At 43.0% G+C, this 12,736-nt stretch overlaps 1 protein-coding gene across 1 annotated transcript; it reads right to left on the bottom strand.

Annotated features, from left to right (window-relative positions):
- Positions 1–311: 311 nt before the first annotated feature.
- LOC137282458 (agmatinase, mitochondrial-like) lies at positions 312–9,106 on the bottom strand. Its single transcript, XM_067814213.1, has 7 exons — positions 8,702–9,106; positions 7,112–7,237; positions 4,674–4,858; positions 3,984–4,184; positions 3,508–3,652; positions 754–848; positions 312–548 (listed from the first exon to the last, which is right to left on the bottom strand). Exons 1-7 carry the CDS (start codon positions 8,880–8,882, stop codon positions 450–452), a joined length of 1,032 nt encoding a protein of 343 aa, XP_067670314.1. The 5' UTR covers positions 8,883–9,106; the 3' UTR covers positions 312–449.
- Between the last annotated feature and the right edge of the window lie 3,630 nt (positions 9,107–12,736).

The following is a 12,736-nucleotide window of genomic DNA, read 5'->3' as shown; positions in this document are numbered from 1 at the left end:
GGGCAACCAACCCACAAATCAGCCTCACCTCTTGCCTCAAACCCAGTATTCCTAGTTGTCATTACCTTACATTCCTATCTTCTCAGGGCTGACTGTATTTGTCTTCAAAGGATATGCTTCAGTAATGTTCAGGTGCAATCGTTCGCGTCTCATTGGTTTCTCTACCGCTTTGCCGATTTTTTCATTAATCTTTCCGGCACAAAAACTCTCAGGATTGTATATGCACCTTTGCTTAGAAAACGGATCCCGTGTTATTGAATTGCGATATAATTGGTAGTAACCTGTCAAAGTAGGAGGCTTCAAACACTTGATCATTTTGCAAAATTTTATTTTTCTGTTATAAATCTCATGATTAAAAAACCTTACACACTTTCATTGGTGTCCGGCAATACTGTACACTTTAATTTTGATCCGATAGAGTAATGCAGTTTTATTTTCATCCAAGGGGATTAACTGCGTTTAGGCCTCGGTAAGATGCACAACATCTCAAAGAGAAGGTTGGCTGCTGTCAACGCTGTTGTCCCAGCCATATCATATGGAGGAGATACCTGCAATAGGAAACACTGATATCACGATCTAACTAGGCGGGCCGTATGATAACTAGACGTGTATTAGTGTCCTGATCCTCGTACACTGACAGCACGTTTGTAATGTAGATGAACCAGATTTATTGTTCAGAAAAAGTCATTGCTAAGATGGGAAGTGAAGAGGACTGTGTTTTTGTTTGCTTGTATAATTAAGTGTAGTTCATACCTCTACAAGATCAGCACCTACAATCTGGAGGCCCTGACTTCCTCTGATAATCTGCAGGGCTTGAGATGGTGTGAGGCCAGCTATCTCCGGTGTACCTGCACGATAATGACCCATGTAACAAGTAGGGTGAAAGATAGGACTTGCTAAGACATTGACGCAAGAGCTTTTGCCAACTAGTGTCGTTTCAAAAGTCACCTCCCAAACCTGCTACAGAAGGTTGTTAATAGTAATGTTACACTATTGCCTGAGTGTCTCTATCTGCCAGTGCACCATCCGTCGTAAACTTGGGAGATGAAAATTTCGTTCAGTTCTAATTCTACTTGATAGACTGAAGTCTGGTAGAAAGAAAACCCATTGAGGAACGTTACGATGACATCATTTCCCGTTACCACCACAAGCAAACACAATGCATGGGAATCACGTGCACAACGTGGGAGCCTCCTACACGTGCATGGGGTGTCATTATGAATCTTGCTGTTTTTCAGGCAGGTCGATAAATCACTGTAGACCATGTTTTCCGATAATTTTCTTGCATCTGTGCATGGTCAGGGATTTCAGGGTCACATTACACAGTACTGACTGAAAATTGTAAACCTGACATTTTCATGTCACACTCCTGACAGCTAACAAGGGGATAACTGCATGAACAGCTTTGCTTTGAATGAAATCCATGTGGTGATGCATTCTCAAAACATCCATTATTATTGTATCGACATTGATTCAATCTCCCAGTTTCGACAATCGCACATTGAAAGTACAGTTCCCCTACTTTTTCGAAGAGTATATACTGTACAATCCAAAGCTTAAGCATTACGGACTTGCTTGAAACAACAACCATCAATATATGTCTTATCGCGACCTCAAAGTTTTGTTAACGTTTTGCTCGGCCACAGGTCCACAGTACATGCTATTTCAATAGTTTGATTGGCAATTCATACACTTTCATAGTCTGACATATATATATTGGGAACCGATGACCTGTGTCAACCAAGTCAGCGAGCCTGGCCATCCAATTCCGTTAGTTGCCTCTTACCTTAACTATCAGATGGATAAATACATGTATATTCATAGAAGTACATCCTTTGAAATAGAACGTCTTCTTCATATTAATGAATTTTATTGTAAATGGCCAGATATGTACAAATACATGTTTAATCTGCACAAGATGAATGTCAGAATTGAAGAATTTGTCAGAATATTTAAATATTGTGTTCATAAAAGGTTAAAATAACATATCCCTATGATATCACCATTCTTGTCTGTTTATCTTTATTCTCTTGTACCACCGTGGGTCTTGTCTTGTCCAGTCGTGTTTGGATAGAACGGTTTAGGAGCAACCAGTACTAGTTTTATTTTTATTTTTATTTTTAAGGATGTGTAGTAACGCAGCTTAACTGTCAAATGGATCAAAGGGACTAAGAGCAAAGCTATTCTACTCTGGACATTCACGGATCTGTAGCATTTATAGTCAATATGCTGCTTTCCTAAGTCGGAGAAAGCGCAGCCAACAAAGTACCGACAATGGTACTAGTTTTCGACAAGTTGGATATTATGCTATTGAAGGCAGTGTCTGCATAAGCGGTTCTCCATGTCTATGCCCACATCTGGTTAACGCTTGCTTCTGTGGGGAAGAGATGATTGAGCGAGATAGGTGAATATGTCAAACTGTTTGGTGAGTTGACTAAGCTGCCAACTTTGAGTTGAATGGTATTAATTGTCATCATTGAAAGTTGTTGGCAGACGCATTTTGTTTTGAACTCCGACATGGACACATCAATATGTGCAATATCTGGCAGAATCCATGTGTATCTCAATCTCAACTGGAATAAACAATGTTGAACGGTTGTGGCCCAAAATATGTTAACGTTGTCTAGTCTGTATAGCATTAGATCAGTTTGCTTGGGTAATCTGTCGCTATTCAGTTGATTATTTTGGCCAAATACTTAACATATTCAGTGACACAAGAAACATACAATAGAGATCGTCCACATTCACTAAGTACCGCATCATTACAGGTTGTCAGGGGCCTGGTTTGTTTTGACCTTTATATATTATATGTGTCCCTGTCTATGATCTGTGAGAATGCCTCTCTGTTCAGTGAGCTGAGCATGTTCGGGACATTTTTAGACATTTCATTCGACAGCGACGACTTAATGTTCAAAACGCAGGTCAGTTAGGTTAATTAGGAAGAGAACCAATTGCGTCAAGGGCAAATCCAGAACCGTGTTCAGTCAGAACTGAACTGATGTAGGGTTTCCTGTCTGACTTTAGCGGCGTTACTAACATTACCTTAACATTTATCTTAATTCAGTACATAACATTCGGATATATATAAAGAAAAATAATTTTCAGCAAAACCTTTTTCAAATGTGTGTGAGTGTGTGTGTGTGTGTGTGTGTGTGTGTGTGTGTGTGAGAGTGTGTGTGTGAGTGTGTGTGTATGTATGTGTGTGTGTGTGAGTGTGTGTGTGTGAGTGTGTGTGTGTGTGAGTGTGTGTGTGAGTGAGTGTGTGTGTGTGTGTGTGTGAGTGTGTGTGAGAGAGTGTGTGTGTGTGTGAGAGAGAGAGTGTGTGTGTGTGTGTGAGTGTGTGTGTGTGTGTGTGTGTGTGTGTGTGTGTGTGGAGGTTAAATTCATTATAAGGAGGTTGCATACTAATTATCAAAATGTCAGGATATTGCTAAATGAGGTATAATGTTGTAGAAAAGTGTGTCACAAATCGGTCATCATCTTCCAGTGTTTGTATACATCAGTTACCTGTCCCTGGGGCATAGGCTGGATCTAAAGCGTCAATGTCGAACGAGAGGTACACCGGGGCATCTCCCATCATCCCACGCACTTCCCCCATCAGCTCCACCATCGACGTGGTCCAACACTCTTCACCAGTCACAATGCGGAATCCCTGACTCACACAAGTTGATATTATAAGCCATCGGTCTATAACTACCCAAACCCTCCCCCACCCCACCCCAAACCGCATAGGTAGTATTTTTCCATGTAACTTTTCGAATTTGAATCATTGGTGTCTATGTAATCAGCATATCTATGGTGAACGCTGTCTGCAAACATTTCCGAGTTTGCATCCATTTTCATTGTGGACAACTCTTCAACATCTGTTTCCCTCAATAAATGCGTGTGTGCGTAAGAGCGTTCGTGCGCGTGATACTGACAGTAGGAGGCCGGCAACCAGACGCACTGATGGACCCAGGTTTCACTAGAATCCTAATACACACCTGATTCCTGGCCCAGTCGTAGTCACTGGTACTGTAGCCAGATCCCCGGAGTCCGATCTGAATCACTCGGCTGCAATCCAGACAACCTTCCTCGACTGCTCTCCTGAACGGTGTAGCGTGGGTGATCTTCTCGCCGTACATAGTGTCACTAGTGTCGGAGTGAGCGTCCACGTGGATCAGACCAACAGCGCCGTATTTAGCCTGTCAGCATTAACAGCATTGCTTACGTTGCAGGGTCTTCGTAGTTGTCCACAAGGATTATTTTACTGCTGACAAACCAAGGAATTTAACTTTGGCCCATCTGGCATTTGCCCCCACGATCATAGGGTACTTTCAGACCAGAGGGACACACTTCAAAATACTGTTTGTCTTTCCACAATCCTCATGTGGAATATTGTTGACGTGAGTTCGGTCATACCAGTGATGTACCGAGTGGTTTTTTTTTTCGCATTTCTTTGCCATGTCTGGAGTTCAAGCATACACTTGTGCATATTATAAAATGTATAACAGAGCAGTACTTCATACATGTACTTGGAGAACACGGCAGGTCACTGACGACATGTTATCTTTATCGTCAGAAAAAACAAGATATATCAGTTAACACATGGCACCTGGATTTCAGTATTATGCACTTAAATACAACATGCTGCCTTTCACACCTGGCAAGGTATGCCGCTTACTACATGTTACCTTCATCGCCTGGAGTACAGGATATGTCAGTGTGTGATCTCCTCCCATAGTTAGAGGCCGGCAGCCTGATGCTATGATGGAGCTAATGCCATCCCTGATATTGTCACAGGCTTTCTTCAGGTTGAACATGTTTAAGCTTATGTCTCCAATATCCGCCACTCGGAGATAGCTAAAGGGGTCCACACCTACAATTCAAAACTTAATAGAAATTGATGCTTACGGCAGCCTTTAAGTTTCTCTCATTCACCTTTCGTATTCTACACTGTAATAAAGACAATGGTCCCGTTAACACAACTGGCTGTCAGTAAAGACAATATGGTCTAGCTCTCTTCACAAGTTGTCAGTGCAGAATTAATTGACTAATTCTGTCGAATGGCTGTCGGTATTAATTGACTGGCTTAGGTCATCCAACGGGTTGTCAAAACTGATTGAATAGTCTAGTTCATCAAACTGATTGTCAGTACAGATTGAATGGCTTAGTTCACCGAACCTGTTGTCAGTGCAGACCAAAAGACCTTCAGTACTGGTTGTCAGTACTGACTAAATGGCCTAGTTCACGCAGCTGTTTGTCAGTACTGATTGAATGACACAGTTCGCTCAAATGGTTGTCAGTGTAGATTGAATGGCTCAGTTCAACCATCTGGTTGTCAATGGAGATTTAATGGCCTAGTTCCTTAAAAATGGTTGTTGGTGCAGACTGTATGGCCTAGTTCACCCAAATGGTTGTCAGCACTGATTGCATGGCTCGGTTTTAGCGATCAGTTGTCAGTACTGATTGAATTGCCTAGTTTGTAGGTCGTAAGTGAAAACTGAATGATTTCAAGTCAAAACATTGATTACACAACAGTCACGTTTCCTGCTGACTGTGGTCCGTCATAATGCGGAATTGTATGCAATATTCAGTCCAGAATTTTTAGACTAATTCATTTAACCGGATGCATAAATTTTAATCCGTATGAGTTGATACCTCTAAGCACTTATATATTGCAACACTACGCTCCTTCTAATCCTTGCAAACACGTAGTACAGCGTGCTCTGACGAAAGGAAACCTGGAAATCGTGAAAATCTCAAAACGAGACTCTGCTGCTAGAAACGTTTGGCTGTCTGGTACGGAACTAATATTACATCAACCTCACTGTGCGTTACAGAACTATACTGACTAAACGCATAAAAATACGCAACAGGTGTAACCAGCGAGCCAGCAGCATTGTGAATCATTTTACAACCTCATCAAACAGGGACAGTCTGTGACGTCTTAGTTAATATCACGCAGCCTATACCTCGCCATGAAATATAGAAATACGATGTTATTAAAGTTTAAACTTAAAATTCATTTATAAATGCCATTTCCTTATGAAACAAGAAACTGGAATTCGGTGTAACCAGAGTTGTTTCTGATGTCTATTTTCACTTTCACAGGAGGAAATTCTGATCGGCTGGAGAGTAGGTCATGTTTCGGTATGGTTGTCACTACTGATTTAATGGCCTAGTTGGCCCAATCGGTTATCAGTACTGATGGGATGGCCTTTTTCGCCCAACTGGTTGTCAGTGCAGACTGAATGACCTAGTTCATCTAAAAGGTTTTCAGTTCTGATTGAATCGTCGAACATGGCATACACCATATAAACGAAGCAAGAAAATGTACATTTACGGTTCTTAAAACAACTCATTTGTCAATAATATTTTTCACCTATTGTTCTAAGTTATGTGGGTTAGCAGTTGATCACACGTCATTAATGGTTAACAAAATGTAGTCCCGAAGCTATACAAAATATGGACTTAATTAACATAATTGAGAAGTGGGGGTAATTGTTGTTATGATGAAAACTGCATCTAAAGAAATAAATCCCAAATCTTAAATCGGAATAAGAGACGAGACTTAGTTCAAAGTCTGAAACATACAAACATGGGAGATGGTGGCAATATCGCCTCTCACACCTCCAACCTCAACAGAACGGTTTTTTACTCTGAATCTATTATAATGAGGGCAGTTATGCACTCCGTATGTTAATTATGCTATAGTATCACGTTTGCAAAACAAAACTGTCACGTCCTTTTTGTATATAGCATCTTTAATGTTTATTTTGTATTGTCGCATCCAGCAACACCCAGTGATCAACAGCATGAGCATTGCTCTACGCAAGTGGGATATGATGACATGCATCAACTAAGTTGCGAGCCTGCTAACCCGTCCCCGTTAGTCGCCTCCTACGACAAGCATGGGTTACTGAAGGCCAATTCTGACGTGTGTATCTATATAATGGCTTTCATTGTACACATTATGTATTGGACTGGACAATTCACTGCACAGACTGACGGGCATCATGATTAATTTATTACACATTTCACCCTTACAGGCTATGATGTGAGTGTTATCGGTGTAAGCTTGATGAAGTGTGACCACAAAGGACAAGTAGTCCTATGGAGAACGACTCACCTGTCCCCATACAAGTCTTGCGGATTAGGGCAGATTCAGCACGTATCTGTCTTGGTCCAAACCGTGTACCAGACCTGTTGGAGGCACCGGCATCAAGAGGTATGCCAACAAAGCAGGCATCAAGGTCTACAAAAAGAGAGAACTTTCATTCCTTTATGGGGTTTAAATGGTCGCTGTCAACAAATGATGTGCCTAACCATGGTGGGTTTGCAGCACTCTGTTATTTTGGTGATCGGACATGACAACGAACACCCAACGCAAAGAAGTTCTGACTGCGCATTAAAATACAACGCACAGTGAAACATATCACATGCCCCAGATACACACATGATGCATGATGTCAGTGGCGGGACAGTTAGTCAGTTACCAGTTGTAAGCTGTTCCTGTGATAGAAATTAACGAAGTTTCTGCGTAGGTCTAGTGAACATACATGGAGATTTTATAGAAGAAAATATCAATATATATCCACGTCTCTCATATACTCATTGGAGTGATCGGGTAGCTCTGTGGTTAAAGTGTTTGCTCATTCCGGGAGACGTCCGTGTTCGACGCTCAACGAGGGTAGGATGGGTGGTGCCAATGTCTTGTGTCCAATGGAATAATATAAATATACCGGTGGTAAAACCACATGGGGCACTTTGCAAATGGCAGGACCTTATTCGTAATGTCTGTCTGGTATGTTGACCTGGTCTCCCGAGGAAGCTGATTGCTCCAACTTCCTGTTGTGGCATGAATACCAGGTGTCTTCGACACAGGTGTGACGTCTAGGTTGAGTACTGGTGTCATATATTCACCCCGTTGTGTGTAATGGCTGAATTACCATCACCGAGGAGGGTTTGTCGTCAGATCGTAGGACAGCTCTTGGCACCTAATCCGTTCCTGAAATCCTTGATCATGATTATATATCACACATATTCCTACTACTCAGATTGAAATTCCTGTTGAGACAAATGTTATTCTGAGTGGTGTAACTGTATGACAAATAATGACACGATCCATATAAATGTCATTACATAACACTTATCCTTACTTCCTGTGTACCGACTTTCCTGATATCTATTTGAAGACTAATATTGGTTGCAACGTGAGATACTTTGCTGGCCCATGCCTCAATGTGTGTGTTATGACTGTCTGGAGGTACGATGGCTTGCATAATGCATAAACGCACATCTTCAAGGACGAAAGGACTTTTTGTCCTGTCAGTATTTCATCATAGGCTAATGTTCATGAAAGAAATCACATGCATTTTGAACCCCTTCCCCCCCCAAAAAAAACCCCAAAAAACCCACCAGTCTCTTCACTGGAGAAGCGTTATAGATTATTTGCAAACAAAACTGTTTCCAGGACAAGCAATATATGTTACTTTCTGTTGTGACTGCTAATTGTTGCATATTTAACTTTGGACTCGGCCGTTAAATCAAATACCAAGCGATGAGTTGCATGCCATCATGGTGTCCTGATAACACATCCTGACCCGTTTGTCTAACACATGCGCCTACACAATGGCAGTTTCGCCTCTGTAAAGATAGGACATTGGTAAAGGGCACTTTTTTGAATCGTGTGAGATATTTTAAAAAAAGCAGGACAGACCTGTGGCGTCGCCTTGAACCGGCAGCCTCATCATGGAGGCGATGCCTCCTGGTCGGGGCATAACATTGCCTGACATGGGCTCATTGTAGTTCGGGGTGGATGTGCTGCTATAGCGACCTCTAATGGCGTGTCTAGCGGTTGCGGTGAAGCGGCTCCGGGTGTGATATGCTGCACTCAACATGTCTGCCTCACGTATAACGAATCCAGTGAAGACCCACTCCGTTTGTGCACATCGAAAGAGGTCTTCAGATTTCACGCTTCAGTTTCGACTCTCGTGATGTGAGAAGAATATAAATAACCAAAGCGAATTTATCGCTGCTTGTAAAAGCACATCTTGATTATTTTGTTGTATTGTGTTCGTGTGTGACGTAGTCACTCCAGTGATAAAAATAGTTTAGGGATGGCGAAACATTTTCGTTCATATTTCCTATTAATGTCAAGTATGATAAACACGACGATGCGTACATATAATCACATGTGCGGCGATCTAGCGGATTTCGCGTGAACGTTCCCTGTCTGCAGGTAGAATAATCCCTGTAATGGTATACGTGAACACCGTAAATTGGTTTCACTTCGTCGCTCATATTAGGAATAATGTCTATATCCACAGAATTCCCCCCGTTGTTTATATAACACGCCTAGACATTTCTACAACGGAATATTATACACAGTTGGTGTTGCACAGGGTGAGGTGTGCCATGCTGGACCTAGACAGCCAGGATGTACTCTCACAACAATCAGTGTGCCATGCTGGACCTAGACAGCCAGGATGTACTCTCACAACAATCAGTGTGCCATGCTGGACCCAGACAGCCAGGATGTACTCTCACAACAATCAGTGTGCCATGCTGGACCTAGACAGCCAGGATGTACTCTCACAACAATCAGTGTGCCATGCTGGACCCAGACAGCCAGGATGTACTCTCACAACAATCAGTGTGCCATGCTGGACCCAGACAGCCAGGATGTCCTGTCACAACAATAAGTGTGCCATGCTGGACCTAGACAGCCAGGATGTACTCTCACAACAATCAGTGTGCCATGCTGGACACAGACAGCCAGGATGTACTCTCACAACAATCAGTGTGCCATGCTGGACCTAGACAGCCAGGATGTACTCTCACAACAATCAGTGTGCCATGCTGGACCTAGACAGCCAGGATGTACTCTCACAACAATAAGTGTGCCATGCTGGACCTAGACAGCCAGGATGTACTCTCACAACAAACAGTGTGCCATGCTGGACCTAGACAGCCAGGATGTACTCTCACAACAATCAGTGTGCCATGCTGGACCCAGACAGCCAGGATGTCCTGTCACAACAATAAGTGTGCCATGCTGGACCTAGACAGCCAGGATGTACTCTCACAACAATCAGTGTGCCATGCTGGACCCAGACAGCCAGGATGTACTCTCACAACAATCAGTGTGCCATGCTGGACCCAGACAGCCAGGATGTCCTGTCACAACAATAAGTGTGCCATGCTGGACCTAGACAGCCAGGATGTACTCTCACAACAATCAGTGTGCCATGCTGGACCCAGACAGCCAGGATGTACTCTCACAACAATCAGTGTGCCATGCTGGACCCAGACAGCCAGGATGTACTCTCACAACAATAAGTGTGCCATGCTGGACCTAGACAGCCAGGATGTACTCTCACAACAATCAGTGTGCCATGCTGGACCCAGACAGCCAGGATGTACTCTCACAACAAACAGTGTGCCATGCTGGACCCAGACAGAAAGGATGTCCTGTCACAACAATAAGTGTGCCATGCTGGACCTAGACAGCCAGGATGTACTCTCACAACAATCAGTGTGCCATGCTGGACCCAGACAGCCAGGATGTACTCTCACAACAATCAGTGTGCCATGCTGGACCCAGACAGCCAGGATGTACTCTCACAACAATAAGTGTGCCATGCTGGACCTAGACAGCCAGGATGTACTCTCACAACAATCAGTGTGCCATGCTGGACCCAGACAGCCAGGATGTACTCTCACAACAAACAGTGTGCCATGCTGGACCCAGACAGCCAGGATGTCCTGTCACAACAATAAGTGTGCCATGCTGGACCTAGACAGCCAGGATGTACTCTCACAACAATCAGTGTGCCATGCTGGACCTAGACAGCCAGGATGTACTCTCACAACAAACAGTGTGCCATGCTGGACCTAGACAGCCAGGATGTACTCTCACAACAAACAATGTGCTGGAACTCACCGACACTGTCTGTTGCCATTGACGCTCATGCAATCGTACAGTTCTCTATAGGACACCATGAATTCATTAAAACAGAAAAGTAACAGTTTATGAATATCAAGAAACGGAAAGGCGCGGTTGAGTGATGTTAGCAAACTGAACTAAGAGTTTAGACAGAAATCATGCTGTTCATGAACTCATGGGCAAGGTCTTTGTCAGTTGTTGAACGAAGGATGAAACATGATCTCGAGCAATAAATCTGACGAGAGTTGAGATTACCATTGATAATGATGAGTTGTGTTTTCCCATGAATTGTTGATTAAACCATATCCTTAGGATTCCCCCCCCCCCCCCCCAGAAAACGATGACGCTGAGTAATGCGGGGGTTGCGGCAACGTCCTCCCAGACGCCTTAGACCTTCTTTGCACAACCATCAGAGCTCTCCAGATGAAACTCGGGCTCATCTGGGGCCAAGTCTTGTCTTCTGAATCTCAAGTGATGCCAAACTAAGCTTGTGTGATGTGGAACCAGAATGGGGCGTTGGGGACGGACGTCGTGCAGCGTCCATCGACTGTGTACCACGCTGCTACTGATTATGTTGCAGTGAGTGTGTTAAGTTTTACGCCACACCAAGCAGTACTTCAGTTATATGGCTGCTACCAAATAATCAAATCTGGATCAGACAATCCAGTGATCAACAGCATGAGCATCGATCTGCGCAATTGGGAACCGATAACCCGTGTCAACGTCCGTCAACATAGTAAAGAAATGAAGGCTTCTTTAAAAAACCAAACTCCAGTAAGACAGACGATTCGTCATGCATTCGGCATCTTAATCAGTAATATACTTCCTCCCAAATGTTGCGTGATATTATATACAACAGTCTTCAGCTAGTGAAAAACGGTGTTACCTACGTTACCTAGGTTACCTAGACCTACGTCAGATGTGTGTGTGTGTGTCTGTCTCTGTGTGTGTGTGCCTGTGTGTGTGTCTGTGTGTGCCTGTGTGTGTGTGTGCCTGTGTGCCTCTGTGTGTGTGTGTGTGTGTGTGTGTGTGTGTGTGTGTGTGTGTGTGTGTGTGTGTGTGTGTGTGTGTGCCTCTGTGTGTGTGTCTGTGTTCATTTTTTAGCTAATGTGATGTTCCCGATATATGGCGACGGCTCTTAAATAATCGAGATGAGACCAGACAATCCAGTGAGCCTTGATCTACGCAGTTGGGATACGATGACGTCATGTGTCAACTAAGTCGGTAAGCCTGACCACCCGATCCGTTAGCCAGGGGTTACTGAATACCAGTTCTTACCCGCATCTCGACAAGTTTAAAGCAGGATCCGGGGACTTCACGTTTGTGTAATTCCGAAACTCCTCAGAATTATACGTGCAGTACTATCTCAGAATTATACGTGCAGTACTAAGAATATATTTGAAAAGAATGATGAAATAAATTATTGTAGCATTTGAAGTCAACATTCTGACTGGTTTTTTCTCACACTAAAAAGAAGCATAATTATGTAAACGCTGAATTGTTCTATTGCAACAGGGAATTTCTGATTATGAAGTTGATGTAACGGGAAAATATTCATTCATGGTCACAGATAATTCACAATCACAAAAATGGAACTGAGGGGACACAGTTCCTAAGATCTTGTTCATGAAACGGAAATGGACGTTTCCATCAATATCTAAAGATCACCTGAATGTTTGAAGAGGTGATTTAATCTCAATATAGATAATTTCCATATTCCTCTCTCAAGAGAATAATGGTTTCTTAGAGCAAAGAATAATGTTCAAATATAATGCGGTTATATTTGTCCCATGCTTTTCATTGCAC

This window comes from Haliotis asinina, chromosome 4 (assembly GCF_037392515.1).
Source record: "Haliotis asinina isolate JCU_RB_2024 chromosome 4, JCU_Hal_asi_v2, whole genome shotgun sequence".
Lineage (NCBI taxonomy): Eukaryota > Metazoa > Mollusca > Gastropoda > Lepetellida > Haliotidae > Haliotis > Haliotis asinina.
The sequence above is the reverse complement of the archived record's forward strand: the minus strand, read 5'-3'. Positions and strand labels throughout refer to the sequence as shown.

Bases quoted from the DNA above. Each gene is read 5' to 3' on its own strand.
- LOC137282458 (XM_067814213.1), bottom strand. From the start codon at position 8,882: ATGTTGAGTGCAGCATATCACACCCGGAGCCGCTTCACCGCAACCGCT. The intron at 7,238-8,701 runs GTCTGTCCTGCT...CTCTTTTTGTAG, and splicing joins GGTTCAAGGCGACGCCACAG to ACCTTGATGCCTGCTTTGTT. The intron at 549-753 runs GTATGAACTACA...TTCCTATTGCAG, and splicing joins TAGGTGCTGATCTTGTAGAG to GTATCTCCTCCATATGATAT.